Source organism: Chiloscyllium plagiosum, unplaced genomic scaffold, assembly GCF_037043375.1.
Source record: "Chiloscyllium plagiosum isolate Xiang-an unplaced genomic scaffold, Cpla_swu_hap1 HiC_scaffold_32, whole genome shotgun sequence".
In the NCBI taxonomy this organism is placed as follows: domain Eukaryota; kingdom Metazoa; phylum Chordata; class Chondrichthyes; order Orectolobiformes; family Hemiscylliidae; genus Chiloscyllium; species Chiloscyllium plagiosum.
The window spans coordinates 35,518,405-35,535,194 of record NW_028270170.1 but is presented as its reverse complement, the minus strand read 5'-3'; the positions used below and the strand labels follow the sequence as shown (position 1 = coordinate 35,535,194).

The window sequence follows — 16,790 nt, the reverse complement described above, 5'->3', positions numbered from 1 at the left end:
GGTGCAGTTTTGCCAAAGGCGTCTAAGTTGTAGCTAGATTCTCCAATTGTCATACACAGTTCTCCTTGCAATAAAGGCTAGCATTCCATTTAACTTACTTACTAATTTACTTCTATCACCGGATTGTTAATCTTTTTTTGTTCGTATATGGGCGTGGATAAGTTAGATGAACTGGACAAATTTTGGCAGAGGGAGTTTAGCATAGATAAATGAGAGGTTATCCATCTTGATCAGAAGAATAACAAGGCAAGTTAATATCTAAATGGAAAGAAACTTCAAAATCTTTCAGTGCTTTGGGTGTTCTTGAGCATGAATTGCAGAAAGCTAATATACGGGTACAGCATGTAATAAGGAAGGCAAATAGAATTTTGGCATTTATTGCTAAAGGAATAGAGTATAAGAGTAGGGAAGTATTGTTGCAACTTTAAAAGGCACTGGGGAGTCTGCATCGAGAGTACTATGTACAGTTTTGGTCCCCTTACCTGAGGAAGGATGTAATTGCATTAGTGGAAGTTCAGAGGAAGTTCACTGGATTGATTCCAGAGATGAGTGGTTTGTCTTATTGGGAGAGTATGTACAGTTTAGGCCGGTATTTGTGAGAGTTTAGAAGGATAGGAGGAGATCTAATTGAGATATAAACAATGCTAAACTGGATTCACAAAGTATGTAGATCAGATGTTTCTTCTTGTGGAGCTATTTAGAATGAGAGATCATAGTTTTAGGATAGTGGTGGCAGATTTAAAACAGAAATGAAGAAGAATTACTCTTCTTAAAGTGTCTTGAATCTGAGGAATTCGCTACCTTTGGTCCATAGGCAGAAGAGTTGAACTCCAAGAGTGACCGCCCTTGACAGCAAGGCTGCATTTGATTTCGTATTTGAAGTTGAATTAGGCAGATTTTTGATCAACAAGGGAGTTTTGGGCTATGGGAGACAGCATAAAAATGGAGTTAAAGATACAATCAGAACAGTCACAACTTTCTTGAATGGGGGTGAAGGTTCAAGAAGCAAAATGGCCTTCTCCTGATATTGTTTTGGATATTCTTAGAATACATCTTCTGACTTTTGTGGAATTTACTAAATCTCGATGACATTTCTTTAATAATTGTAAGTATTCTCATCTTTACTTTGGAGGAAAAGATATCTTTATGACAGAAGAGCAGAAGAAATATTACAATGCTATGAAGAAGCTTGGCTCGAAGAAACCACAAAAACCCATCCCAAGACCAAATGTAAGTATACCAATTGCACCACAGTATGTCGATCGCCAGATGTTAACAAACTGTGGAAGGAATGGAGGGTCTATGAGGTGTGTTTCCTTCAAACTGTTTCTCCAGTATGAAGCACCAAAGGAAATATGTGTATCACATTTAAATAGACGTTCTGCCTTTCATCTTGCACATTGAGTGATGTTTCTTTGTAATCCTATTGATAGAATGCATGATCGTAGAAGCTTTACGGTGTGGAAGTAGGCTATTCAACCCATCAAGTCAACACCGATCCTCCAAAGAGCAACCCAATCTGGACCCACTCCCGACCCTATTCATATAACCCTGTATTTCCCATCGCTAATCCACCTAACCTACACTTCCCTCGACACTATGGGTAATCTAACATGACCAATCCATGAAACCTGCACATCTTTGGAACATCTTTGGGACGAAGCCAGAGTACCTGCAGGAACCCACACAGACAAGGAGAGAACATGCAAACTCCACACAGACAGTTGCCCAAGGGTGGAATCAAATTCAGATGTCTGGTGCTGTGGAACAGTAGCGCTAACCACTGTGCCACTATACTGTCCTTATATGAAAATTCTGTGTTCAGTCAGAGAAAATGCTACAAAGGAAAAAAATGTAACATATATGCATGCAGCCTCTGATGTAGTGCTTTACAATCAATGAATTATTTTTGACCTGTAATTACTGTAGTCACATTTATTAGTCAGAGCATTGAGTACAGGAGTTGGGAGGTCATGTTGCAGCTGTACAGGACATTGGTTCGGCCACTTTTGGAATATTGTGTGCAATTCTGGTCTCCAAACAGAAGGACGTTATGAAACTTGGAAGGGTTCAGAAAAGGTTTACAAGGATGTTGCCAGGGTTGGAAGGTTTGACCATAGGGAGAGATTGAGGCTGTTTTCCCTGGAGCATTGGACACTGAGTGGTGACCTTATAGAGGCTTATAAAATCATGAGGGGCATAGATAGGGTAAATAGAAAAAGGTCTTTTTTTCCTGGGGTGGGGGGAGTCCAGAACTAGAGCGCATAGGTTTAGGGTGAGAGGTGAAAGAATAAAATGGGGCCTAAGGGGCAACATTTTCATGCAGAGGGTGGTATGTGTATGGAATGTGCTGCCAGAGGAAATGGTGGAGGCTGGTACAATTACAACACTTAAAAGGCATTTGGCTGGGTGTATGAAAAGGAAGGGTTTACAGGGATAAGGGCTAAATGGGACTAGATTAATTTAGGGTATCTAGTTGGCATGGACATGTTGGACCATGCTGTACATCTCTATGACTCTATGTTGGCAAACATGATAACCAGTTTACAAATAAGCTTACACCTAAGGTGATCATAGAATTTACTTGAGCGGCATTGACAGAAGCATAAATATCGGCCAGGACATTAGGAAATTCCTTTGCTATTCTTTCAGCCATATGGGCAGGACCATGATGTCCTGGAGTCTTTTCTATGGGTGGAACCGAGCGTGCTGCAGCACTCCCTTGGTACTGCACTCAAGTGCCATTCTATCTTGTGTGCTTCTGAAGTGGAACTTGAAAAAGACTGGGAGTGTAATTTCTGAACCATGTTGACATTTATATATGTAGCCTACTGAGGCCATGCCACTTGAGAGTTCAAGATTTAGTGCAGCAAACATGGTGTGAGAATGAAGTCTCCCACTAACTTCAGTTCACAGTTTGAGCTACATTGCCTGCAATAGGCTGAGTAAGAAATAGGGAGAAAGTGAGGACTGCAGATGCTGGAGATCAGAGTCAAAAAGTGTGGTGCTGGAAAAGCACAGCCGGTCAGGCAGCAGCCGAAGAGCAAGAAAGTCAATGTTTTGAGTATAAGCTCTTCATCTTCATCCTGATGAAGTGCTTATGCTTGAAACATTAACTCTCCTGCTCCTGGGATGCTGTCTGACCTGCTGTGCTTTTCCAGCGCCACACTTTTTGACTCTGAGTTAGAAACAGGTAGTCTCCACCAGGCTGTTGTTGAGTGGATCCCAGTAAGCAGCTCATCTGAAAGTAGTATTGACATTATTAGGATTGACACAATCATCTCTGCCAATGTTGTGGAACGTTGAGTTTAGTTATATGAAATTGATTTATTTTCAAAAATTCTAAGCATTAACCAGTGTCCTACCGCACTGCTGGAAATCTGCCTTTCAATGTATGAGTTTCTATGATTCTATGTACACTACATTCTGCTGCAAATGCAGATGGAGTTTAATTTAGATAAATGTGAGGTGCTGCATTTTGGGAAAGCAAATCTTAGCAGAACTTATACGCATAACGGTAAGGTCCTAGGGAGTGTTGCTGAACAAAGAGTTCTTGCAGTGCAGGTTCAATAGTTCCTTGAAAGTGGAGTTGCAGGTAGGTAGGATAGTGAAGAAGGTGTTTGGTATGCCTTCCTTTATTGGTCAGAGTACTGAGTACAGGAATTGGGAGGTTATTTTGCAGCTGTACAGGACATTGGTTAGGCCACTGTTGGAATATTGTGTGCAATTCTGGTCTCCTTCGAAACAGAAGGATGTTGTGAAACTTGAAAGGGTTCAGAAAAGATTTACAAGGATGTTGCCAGGGTTGGAGGATTTGAGCTATAGGGAGAGGTTGAATAGGCTGGGGCTGTTTTCCCTGTAGTGTTGGAGGCTGAGCTTATAGAGGTTTATAAAATCATGAGGGGCATGGATAGGATAAATAGACAAAGTCTCTTCCCTGGCGTGGATGAGTCCAAAACTAGAGGGCATAGGTTTAGAGTGAAAGGGGAGAGATTTAAAAGAGACTTAAGGGCAACTTTTTCACACAGAGGGTGGTACGTGTATGGAATGAGCTGCCAGAGGAGGTGGTGGAGGCTGGTACAATTGCAACATTTAAGAGGCATTTGGATGGGTACATGAATAGGAAGGGTTTAGAGGGATATGAGCCGGGTGCTGGCAGGTGGGACTAGATTGGGTTGGGATATCTGGTCGGCATGGACGGGTTGGACCAAAGGGTCTGTTTCCGTGCTGTACATCTCTATGACTCTATGACTAAATATAATTCATTATTTACAAATGCTAATTCTTGCAATCTCTTAAATTCAGAAAATTAAGTCGATAGTTTAGTGCGTCGCTGACATTGAAAATTGTTTGAGCCAAGATCATAAGTGATTAAATGGTGTCACGTTCAGGTTTCAAATATCTTTAAGTTTCAATTGGAATGGTTCAAAGCAATAAAGCTTCTATCCAAATGCAAATTCTTCTTGTTGTTGTAAGACAAAAAGAATACAGTAGGAGATACAGCTGAACAATATCAAAGTCCTTCAGAGCTGGAATATGGTTTAGTAGAATGTGAAAAACCCAAAGTGAACACAATGTGTTTGTCAGTGGATTTTTACATTTTTGGCATCACCAAATAACTTCTGATCTTCCCAATCAATTAATGTGAACTGTTTTGATGATGACCCACAAGGCAATTTCACCTCCAGTGTTTAAGAGAACAAGAGGGTCTAGTAATATTGCGATTTAATGGCAATTCCAATTGGAAGAACAGCAGAAGAAATTGGCAGTGTCTGCACCCAAACCCTTATGCTCAACAATGTTAAAATTTCACTCAATGTGTAAATATAAGAGGGTGCAATGGGTGTCATTTCAACAAATTGACGAGGAAGCATGTTTATGAGAAACGAGGACAGGACAGTTCAAAGGATCGATTGAAATATTTCTAGCATATGAAACATATTTGATCTGTCAACAGTTCCATTCTGATAGCATAGATATTAAACTTTGATTGGTTTTATACCTGTTAAAGAGCCTCGGTGATAAGTTCTGTTGAATCCTTCAAACTATCTTATAATTTACATCCTCTGTTGCCAGGGATACATGTTAGTCAGACATAATATGATGAATATAATTAATGTCAAGTATTTAGACATTGGCACCTCATTCTTCCCCTTTCCTTCCCTGCCCCAGAATAAATTTCAAGGATTGTTCTTTGATTTCGTCAGCAAGCAAGCCTTTGATATCTTCATCATGATTCTCATCTGCCTCAACATGGTAACTATGATGATAGAAACAGATGACCAAAGTGAAGAAAAAACTAATATTCTTTACTGGATCAACTTGGTGTTTATTGTTGTGTTTACCAGTGAATGTGTGCTCAAGATCATCGCTTTAAGATACTATTACTTCACCATTGGCTGGAACATTTTTGACTTTGTTGTGGTGATTCTTTCAATTGTGGGTAAGTTAGAAATTGAGATCCATTTGTATTGAAAACTTGTGTTTTTGAGCTATGTCCTCATTCGCGTAATGATTAAGTTATTATAATCCAAAGGATTGACTGAGTAGGGTGCGGAAGTGATGGGAGGAAGGATCTATATAAATCCTTGCAAAATAATGTTTTTCTCCCGTTATTTATCTTAGCTCCAAATTCAGAAGAATAACACCAAATGCATCAATGTGACATGTTCCCATTTCTCATACCAGGTATCTTATGCCTTTTCAAGCTCAATTGCCAACTTAGTGCCAATTTTAATATTTTAAATTCTGGATACGTTGCACCAGGAACTAACCTGAAACTGCCTAACTTCAATTTTGTACTTTTTTTAATGGTCAACGGACAGAAGACTCTTATCTCAATTTGAGGTAGACTCCAGACAAAATTTAAAAACAATAACTGCAGATGCTGGAAACCAGAATCTGGATTAGTGGTGCTGGAAAAGCACAGCAGTTCAGGCAGCATCCGAGGAGCAGGAAAATCAACATTTCGGGCAAAAGCCTTTCATCAGGAATACAGGCAGAGTGCCTGAAGGGTGGAAAGATAAATGGGAGGAGGGTGGGGGTGGGGAGAAAGTAGCATAGAGTACAATAGGTGAGTGCGGGAGGGGATGAAGGTGATAGGTCAGGGAGGAGGATGGGGGCAGGTAGCAAAGAGTACATTTGGTGGATGGGGGTGGGATGAAGGTGATACGTCAGGGAGGAGGGTGGAGTGGATAGGTGGAAAAGAAGATAGGCAGGTAGGACAAGTCACAGGGACAGTGCTGAGCTGGAAGTTTGGAACTGGGGTGAGGTGGGGAAAGGGGGAATGATGGAACTGTTGAAGTCCACATTGATGGCCTGGAATTGAAGTGTTCCAAGGCAGAAGATGAGGCGTTCTTCCTCCAGGCGTCAGATGGTGAGGGAGCGGCAGTGAAGGAGGCCCAGGACCTCCATGTCCTCGGCAGAGTGGGAGGGGAGTTTAAATGTTGGGCAACAGAGCAGTGTGGTTGATTGGTGACATCACTTCTGCCCCTCACATCATCGCTGATGTCACACGCTCAGTGACTTCCGCCCCCGCCACTGTTGTGTTTGCCACCACTTCTGCCCCCACCAATGCCACTCGCCTGCATTCTGCTGACACGCCCCCCCACAGATCCCAATGTCACCATCCCCGCCCCCTAGAACACTGAGGGGAACACCACCCCTGCTCATGACTCCACCCCCATTCCCCCCACCACCACACCCACTCCAGTTACCAGCTTCGCCCCCACTCCCATCTCCACACCCACACCAGATCCCAGCTCCCAGATTCACCATCCCTCCAGACTTCCCCCTCACTGAGGACAAAAGATCAGTCCTCAGCAAAGGACTCACCTTCATCCCCCTCCACCCACGCATCAATGAATTTAATACACGCCGTGACGTCGAACACTTCTTCCACCGCCTCCGCCTCCGAGCTTACTTTCACAATCAGGACTCCTGCCCACCTTCCGAGGACCCCTTCGCCCACCTCCAACACACTGCATCCACCTGGACACCCTGTGCTGGCCTATTACCATCCCTCGATCTCTTCATTTCCAACTGCCGCCGGGACATTAACCGCCTCAACCTGTCTATCCCCTCCCCCACTCCAACCTCTCACTCTCACAACGCGCAGCCCTCCAATCCATCTGCTCCAATCCCGACCACACCATCAAGCCAGCAGATAAAGGGGGTGGAGTGGTATACTGACCTCTACACCGCTGAAGCCAGACGCCAACTCGAGGACACCTCTTCCTACTGCCCCCTCGACCATGACCCCACCCCCCATCACCAAACCATCATCTCCCAGACCATACAGAACCTCATCACCTCAGGAGATCTCCCACCCACAGCTTCCAACCTAATAGCCCGGGTACCCCACACTGCCCGGTTCTAACTCCTTCCCAAGATCTACAAGCCTGACCACCCTGGCCGACCCATTGTCTCAGCATGCTCCTGCCCCACTGAACTCAAATCTACCTACCTCGACACTGTCCTATCCCCCCTAGTCCAGGAACTCCCCACATACGTTCGACACACCACCTACGCCCTCCACCTCCTCCAAGACTTCCGTTTCCCTGTCCCCCAACACCTCATCTTCACCATGGATATCCAATCCCTCTACACCTCCATCCACCATGACCAAAGCCTCCAAGCCCTCCGTTTCTTCCTCTCCCGGCATCCCCAACAGTACCCTTCCACCGACACTCTCATTAGTTTGGCCGAACTGGTCCTCACCCTTAACAATTTCTCCTTCGAATCCTCCCACTTCCTCCAGATCAAAGCAGTAACCATGGGCACCTGTACGGGCCCCAGCTACGCCTGTCTCTTTGTTGGCTATGTAGAGCAGTTGATCTTCCGTAATTACACCAGCACCACTCCCCACCTCTTCCTCCGCTACATTGATGACTGCATTGGCGCCACCTCGTGCTCCCGCGAGGAGGTTGAGCAATTCAATCCCTCCTCCCGCGAGGAGGTTGAGCAATTCACTCAGGTGGATAGAGCTTGTAAGAAGGCCTATGGTGTATTAGCGTTCATTAGCAGAGGGATTGAATTCAAGAGTCGTGAAGTGATGTTGCAGCTGTACAGGACCTTGGTTAGGCCACATTTGGAGTACTGTGTGCAGTTCTGGTCGCCTCACTTTAGGAAAGATGTGGAAGCTTTGGAGAGGGTGCAGAGAAGATTTACCAGGATGTTGCCTGGAATGGAGAATAGGTTGTACGAGGATAGGTTGAGAGTGCTGGGCCTTTTCTCGTTGGAACGGCGAAGGATGAGGGGTGACTTGATAGAGGTTTATAAGATGATCAGAGGAATTGATAGAGTAGACAGTCAGAAACTTTTTCCCCGGGTACAACAGAGTGTTACAAGGGGACATAAATTTAAGGTGAAGGGTGGAAGGTATAGGGGAGATGTCAGGGGTGGGTTCTTTACCCAGAGAGTGGTGGGGGCATGGAATGCACTGCCTGTGGGAGTGGCAGAGTCGGAATCATTGGCGACCTTTACGCGGCAATTGGATAGGTACATGGATGGGTGCTTAAGCTAGGACAAATGTTCGGCACAACATCGTGGGCCAAAGGGCCTGTTCTGTGCTGTATTGTTCTATGTTCTATGTTTATCAACTTCACCAACACATTCCACCCTGACCTTAAATTTACCTGGACAATCTCTGACACCTCCCTCCCCTTCCCGGACCTCTTCATCTCCATTAGTGATGACTGACTTGACATTGACATTTCTTACAAACCCACGGACTCCCACAGCTACGTGGATTACACCTCTTCCCACCCTACCTCCTGCAAAAATGCCATCCCATATTCCCAATTCCTCTGCCTCCGCCGTATCTGCTCCCAGGAGGACCAGTTCCACCACAGAACACACCAGGTGGCCTCCTTCTTTAGAGACCCCAATTTCCCTTCCCACGTGGTTAAAGAGGCCCTCCAATGGATCTCGTCCATATCCCGCACCTCTGCCCTCAGACCCCACCCTTCCAACAGTAACAAGGACAGAACGCCCCTGGTGCTCAACTTCCACCCTACCAACCTTTGCATAAACCAAATCATCCGCCGACATTTTCGCCACCTCCAAACAGACCCCACCACCAGGGATATATTCCATTGCCCATCCATTTCCACCTTCCGCAAAGACCTTCCCTCCGTGACTACCTGGTCAGGTTCACGCCCCCCTACAACCCACCCTCCCATCTTGGCACTTTCCCCTGCCACCACAGGAATTGCGAAACCTGCGCCCACACATCCTTCCTCACCTCCATCCAAGGCCCTAAAGGAGCCTTCCACATCCATCAAAGTTTTACTTGCACATCCACCAATATCATTTATTGCATCCATTGCTCCCGATGCGGTGTCCTCTACATTGGGGAGACTGGATGCCTCCTAGCAGAGCGTTTTAGGGAACATCTCTGGGGCACCCGCACCAATCAACCACACTGCCCTGTGGTTGAGCATGAACTGCTCCAGTATCTGAGAATTTGCAAATCATGCTGAACATTGTGCAATCATTGGCAAATATCCCCACTTCTGACCCAATGATGGCCGACCAAGTCTACACCAGTCAAAAATAATCCCCTGCCTATTTTAATCCCATTTTCCAGCACTTTGTCCATACCCGAATGCCTGCCATCACAAGTGTACATCTGCATCTACCACCATTACACGCAATGAGTATCCACCATCCACTGGATTGACTGGGGTTGTTCTCCTTAGATCACAGAGGATTGGATGGGGGCATAATCGGTTAAAAGAGTTTTCCTTACAACCCCTCCAAATCTTGTGCCCTTACCTTAAATCCAGGCTTTCTGGTAATTGATTGTTCTGCCAAAGGGAAAAGTATTTTTTTATGCCTATCCTGTCTGTGTCCCTTATAATTTTATCCAATTCAATCATGTCCCCATCCAATTCTGTGTTCTAACAAGACCAGCCACAGTCAATCCAATCTCTGTTCATAACCAAAACTCTCCAGTCCCGGCAACATCCTGATAAATCTCCTCTACACCCTCTCCAGTGCTATCCCTTCCCACCTATAATGTGGATTCCAGAACTGCACGCAATACTGTAGCTGCGGTCTATCCAACATTTTGCAGTTTCAGCATAACCTCCCTGCTCTTAAACTGTACCGTGGATTCATAACAAATGTTCTGGCACTGCTATTTTCTTTGGTATATCCATGATATGGGACAAAGGAAAGTCCAATAGGAAGCCCCTTTACTGATGAGGAAGTGAAATGAAGGGATATCAATTAGTCCAGAAATAACCTTGGCCCATGTACCAATATCCTTTTACATCTTCTCATTCACCCTTCAAAACAAAAGGGACAATGTTTCTCATCCAGGGTGCTCCATTGAGAATGTAGGTGAGTACTAAGGCCAAACTGTATCTGAAGGTTCTGCTGCAAACAGGACTATTGTAGTTTGGATGAGTTGCTGGTTCGAGATTTCTCTCCTTGTGTTTATCTCAGCTTCTGATATCTGCCTGCTTTTGAAGGAGGCTGGACAAAATTTTCTATTTGTTTATGCCAGGTGTAACAGTCCTGAGCAAGTGTCTCCCAATTCCCATTACCTCAAACATGTACCTCCCAAGCAGTGGCTACCCAGAGGGAAAGACCAGTAAAATTGGCAAATGGGGCATACTCTCTCCAGCACATAGACTGCAGTGATTCAAGAGACAGCTCACCACCACCTTCTTAAAGGCAACTAGGGATGGGCAATAAATGCTGGCCAGTCAGCATCACCCATATTCCAGAAGTGAAAAAGAGTATTGGCCTGACTCATCGTGTATACTACTGAATGGTGGACCAGTATGCTGATTTCCAAGTACATTTTTTTTACTTGCTTTTCTATTTGGACCTGTAGACCTGACTGTCCAAGTCTCTGGGTCAGCAACCAGCCAAGTCAAATACCAGCCAAAACCTACCATCTATGGCTAACATGCTTCATGGATATGGCAGTTCTCTCCACCTCCTATTGTTGCCCGGCTTGCTATGTTCTTCCAGTCTCCTTCAAGTCTACCTTGGATTCCAGCATCTGCACTTTTTTTTGTCTCTAATCAAGTATTCTTTTCAATGACACATCAGTGTTATCCCACAGAGAGCTTCCCCGGAGTGAAAAAATCCTTGTTGCCATCTCTCGCTATCCAGTTCAGTCAAAAAGTTGGGAGGGAGTGATTTGAAGCTTTGCACACACAAAGACAAAATATCCTGCATAAAAGCAACAGATCTGTTAGCCCCTGAGTAGAAATAGGATAAAGACAGAAATTGCTGGAGAAACTCAACAGGTCTGGTAGCATTAGTGCAGAGAAAACAGAGTTAACATTATGAGTCTAGTGACCCAATTCAGATTTGGCCTCGTAATGTTAACTCTGTTTTCTCTGCACTGATGCTGTCATACCCGCTGAATTTCTCCAGCAATTTCTGATTTTGTTTGTGGCTGGTATTTGCTTTAATTAAGAAATAGGGCAAAAACTAATGTTTCAGGTGCAGACTCATTTTCGGGACACAGTACCAGCATTATCTGTATTTTATATTGTATAGTCAATGGCTTGCCCGAAAGTGGGCACTGATATAATGCAACATGCCAACTCTTTGCCACCCAAATTTCACAGTGTCAACATCAATCTTAATACATTTATTCTGGGAGACAGATTTAAAAATAAAAATTAGAAATTAAAGATATTGGAAATGCAAACAGTTGGCTACCATCATAAAACTAGTGATCTAATCTATCAGTGGGAGCTAAGAAATCAATATATTTTTCTCTTCCATGTTGACAAGCGCACTGCACTTTGCATTTTTGTTTCAGACATCCACCATTTGTAGTTATTCTTTGTAGATTGAAACAATTATTCATATCACTTCTTTTGATTTGTTTCAGGTATTATGTTGGCAGATATAATAGAGAAGTACTTCGTATCACCTACTCTGTTCAGAGTTATTAGATTGGCCAGGATTGGTCGGGTCCTGCGACTTATCAGAGGAGCTAAAGGAATTCGAACTCTGCTATTCGCCTTGATGATGTCACTTCCTGCTTTGTTCAACATTGGCCTTTTGCTGTTTCTGGTGATGTTCATCTATTCCATTTTTGGAATGTCCAATTTTGCGTACGTGAAAAAGGAAGTAGGCATCGATGACATATTCAATTTTGAAACCTTTGGCAACAGCATGATCTGCCTGTTTCAGATCACCACCTCGGCTGGGTGGGATGGTCTGCTCTCGCCCATTATGAACAGCGGACTCCCTGATTGTGATCCTAATATAGCTAATCCAGGGACCGATGTTAAAGGGAATTGTGGAAATCCACCAGTCGGGGTCGTCTTTTTTGTCAGCTACATCATCATTTCCTTTCTGATTGTGGTGAACATGTACATCGCCATCATCTTGGAGAACTTCAACGTGGCCACTGAGGAGAGTGCGGAACCACTTTGCGAGGATGACTTTGAAATGTTCTATGAAGTCTGGGAAAAGTTTGACCCGGAGGCCACGCAATTTGTCGAGTACGCCAGATTGTCGGACTTTGTCGACACGCTGCAAGAGCCATTGCGAATTCCCAAACCGAATAAGATCAAGCTGATTACCATGGACTTACCGATGGTGTCAGGTGACAAGATCCACTGTCTGGATATCCTTTTTGCATTGACCAAGGAGGTGCTGGGTGAATCTGGAGAGATGGACACTCTGAAGGAGTCTATGGAGGAGAAGTTCATGGCTGCCAATCCTTCCAAGGTCTCGTATGAACCCATAACCACCACGCTTCGGCGGAAGCAAGAGGAGGTTTGTGCAATCAAGATTCAGCGAGCGTTCCGGCGTCACTTGCTGAAACGCTCTGTCAAGCATGCATCCTATTTGTACCGCCGGAGTGCGACTGATGCAATTCTCCACCATGAAGAGGCTCCAGAGAAAGAAGGGCTGCTTGCTGCTCGACTGAGTCAAAACTACGGTATATACCAGCCTGGCATAGTAGCTCCACCACCTTTAGCTCTGGAAGAAGCAACAACTCCTATAGAAGTATTAGCAACTCCCACAGAAGGGACAACTTCTACAGATGAAACAACAACTCCTATTGAAGGAGCAACAACCTCTACTGAAGAAGCAGTGACACCTATAGAAGGAATTCCCATTGACACAGCAGCAACTCCTCGAGAAACACCAGCAACAGATGCAGCAGCGATTCACCAGAAAATGGCAGTTACCCCACTGGAAGCAGCCATACGCCCTCTAGAAGCTGCAATTACCCCTCTAGAAGCTTCAGTAAGTGCAGCCAAACCAGAAGACTGGATTCCTGAAACAAAGGACATTAGAGAATCAATTGTATAATTGGGGTTGAAAGTACTTGTAATGAAACAAGCATAAAAAACACAGCACAAGGTGCCAAGCTGTCTAGCACTAGTGCCTTCAAGAATGCTACTCCGTCTCTAGTTTTTGAGCACTGAGATTGCAGTCTACAAATGGGGAGTGTATTGTGCAACTGATCTTTGCAGTACAAGCCAGGAGGATCTACAGTACATTTACAGCCCTTGAGCCAGAGAAAAATGCCATCTTTTAAAAAGAATCTCTCTAACATTCTTGACTGTAATCAACACTATGACAAAGTACTTAGCTGAAACTGGAATATGCATCTCTGCAGTCTCACAATTAGCCTTGTGTATAAGAGAGTAACATAGACTGTTGCTGTCCATACAGAGATGTTTTGGACTATGTCCACTTCTTCAGGAAAATGTGGTTGATCCTTGTACAGTAATTGGATTTATATCAGATCTCCTGATTTTAATTAATGCTGAACGTTAACCAAGGTGGCCTTTTGATAGTCATGGAAACAAAATCATTATCACATGGTAGGTTAGCCCAAAGATCATTACTTCAGTTTCATTTCAAAGTTGTTCAACTTAAAAATCCATTTAGCTCTTTCAATACTGTGCTTTTACTAATCAAATAAATGACAGATGTTTAAAATATATGCAGCATTCAGATTATCGTTGAAGATTAACTTTCATATAGTACATTTCTATTGTACGAATGAATTCAAAATGAAAAGCCACTTAATTAATAGCTATGTTATAATCTTTCTGAAACTCAGCTGTTCAGATACTATTTTAAATATAATAATTTTTGCATGCTGCAAGACACCAAAATAGATCGGCATTCAACAAGTCTCTCAATTACGGTTCTTTGGTGTAAATGCGTTAGACGGTGACACAAGTTCTGTCTGCAGTATGTGGAGCCCGATATGGTACATTAATGTATCAGGGTAGATATTGTTACTGCTGTAATGATTTTTACTGCCACTGTGCAATTTGTCAAATCCTGAGTCCTTCCTTTAGTTCAAGTTGAAGTAACAATTAAATTCTGTTGCAACTTCACCAAGAAGAACAGTCCTTTGCTTAGACGAACATAAAACATAGATTAAACATACTGATTCTAAAATGTTGATTCGTTAACAGTTTGCTTTCAATCAGTGAATTACTCATAACAACCTTGAATACTCTCTTTGTGAACATATTAAAGAAGATTTTTCCAACTCTATTTAATGTAGATTCTGTGTCACAGCGTCACAGATCTCTGCACTTTCAGCTTGTAGTGCTTCGAGAAATTGGCTTGAAAGTTAAAACCTGAAGATCTTTTGAAATAGATTTGGTAAATGAGGCAAATTTGGAACTCTTGCAATTTGTTTCTCAGGAGTACAGCATATTTGACTAAAATTAGACAGCTGAGAGGCTTGCACCCAGCCTGAGAGAAAGGTTTTTAATTGATGTTGCTATGGATAAGAAAAGACCCTCACAATCTTTATTTAACTTCCCACTTTTTTGGCTAATTTCAGACTTGTGCATCCATAATTTTTTCCCCACCTCCTGGGATAAGTAACAAACAAGAGACCTGTAGCTAATCAAGGAGTCCTCTGATAATAAAGTCTCTCTGACCTCCCATGTGCAATCAAACATTCTGTCAGCACACTAAGATAGCACATGGTTTTCCAAATTACTTTATTCTTGCCTTCCATATATCATTGTCGCCTCATTCTTCAGAAATCTACCTTTCTTGGAGATCCTAAGAAACCAGTCTACCACATGACCACTGGAATCTTCTACCACAATTTCCCCCTCTCTGGGAAAGATAGTCAACTGCATGCCCTGCTGTCTCAGTTTGTAGAGTTGGCACCTGGTAATAATCCATCCCATCACCTCAAACATACTCTCAACTTGCATGAAGTCTCTAATTTCTAGAATCATTAATAAAAGTTTTCATATAGGGTCATCAGGAGCTGGAGTAGACCAGTCAGCCTTTCAAAGCTGTATTCATTTGTGTAGATTGTCATTGATGTGCACCTCAACTCCATTGTTCTACCTTTGGTCCATGTATTCCAGATACTGTTCGCTAACAAAAATCTCACCACCTCAATCTTGAAAGCTTCAGTTATCCTGGCATTCAGTATTTGGAGAGAATTCTAAATGTCCACTACCCTTTGTGTGAGATTGGTCCTTAATTTTGTTTCTAAATGGCCTGGCTTTAATATTGGCACTATTCCTTTTTGTTCTTGATTCTTCAACTCAAGTAAGTTGCTTCTCCACGTACATTCTACCCTTCAACATTTTATACTCCAGGGAATACAATTTCAGTTCATACAAACTGTCCTCCTTGGAATCTGACCAACATCCATGTTCATAGGTTTCTAACAGTAAGGAGCTCCTGGACAACAATGCTGTTGACCTAAGTCTTTGGGAAATGTGAAAGTTTAAGGTCAACAAGTTCATATAGAATTTGCAGTGTGTAAGAAGTGTCACATCACACCTGAGAGCCTTAGACATTTTACCAGAATAATGCTTGGGCTCTTTTAACAGAATAAAATATTATCAACATATCCATATGATTGTGACACACCAACTTCATCACTTTATGGTCACATCCTGGGCAACCCATTTTTAAACTTGAACTTGAACAAACTGCAAGGAGGAAGTGTTGCAAATATTCACCCTACGCCTGAGGTCAAATCTGTGTCATGCAAACTTGTTGAGGAAACTTGCTGGTTTTAATCCAAAAGAGAAAATGCTGGAAAATCTCAGCAGGTCTGGCAGCATCTGTAAGGAGAGAAGAGCTGATGTTTCGAGTCTAACTGATCCTTTGTCAATTTGCTTTTATTGCTGGTTTTAATGCTGAGTTTTCGGATCAGGTTAAATCAATCCGCCACTCTGGTATTAACTCCAAATTGATACTAAGGTTGGAATTACTGTTCAAAGCCTGCTTTCAGACAATTGTCCAGAGGGCAAAAACAGTCAATAGAGGTTTTTTTTCTTTACAACAGTGCTTTGTGATTATGGAAGCAGGATTCATTAGCAGTCGTACTTTTCTGCAACAGTGCTAGATAGTTGATAACGAGTTGAAAGACCATTTATATCTCTTCCTAACCTCAATCAAAATAAAACTTGGGAGAGCCATAAAACAGGGAGAAAGTGAGGACTGCAAATGCTGGAGTACCAGAGTTGAAAAATGTCATGCTGGAAAAACACAGCAGGCCAGGCAGCATCCGAGGAGCAGGAGAATCGACGTTTCAGGCATAAGCCCATTCCTGAAGAAGGGCTTATGCCAGAAACATCGATTCTCCTGCTCCTCGGATGCTGCCTGGCCTGCTGTGTTTTTCCAGCACGACATTTTTCAGAGCCATAAACAGCTAACTTACTATCACAGTCAAAATTAGCTCTACTGAATCATTAAAATTATCAATGAAATTTCTTCTATGGCAAAACATGATCCTGCCCCTTGTCCTATCTTATTTAGTTTTGATTTAAGAGAAAGGCTGTAAACCTAATTAA

The 16,790-nt window shown here is 43.2% G+C and overlaps 1 protein-coding gene across 3 annotated transcripts in view; it reads left to right on the top strand.

Annotated features, from left to right (window-relative positions):
- Nucleotides 1–16,489, top strand: part of LOC122539987 (sodium channel protein type 4 subunit alpha-like) — a 189,059-nt gene extending 172,570 nt beyond the window's left edge. For all 3 annotated transcript variants that reach the window (XM_087977901.1, XM_087977899.1, XM_087977902.1), the window contains 3 exons: nt 1,126–1,230; nt 5,173–5,443; nt 11,864–16,489. In XM_087977901.1, the coding sequence (XP_087834027.1) occupies nt 1,126–1,230; nt 5,173–5,443; nt 11,864–13,302 (1,815 nt within the window). In that variant the 3' untranslated portion in view covers nt 13,303–16,489. The remainder of the gene's footprint in view (nt 1–1,125; nt 1,231–5,172; nt 5,444–11,863) is intronic.
- The last annotated feature ends 301 nt before the right edge of the window (nt 16,490–16,790 follow it).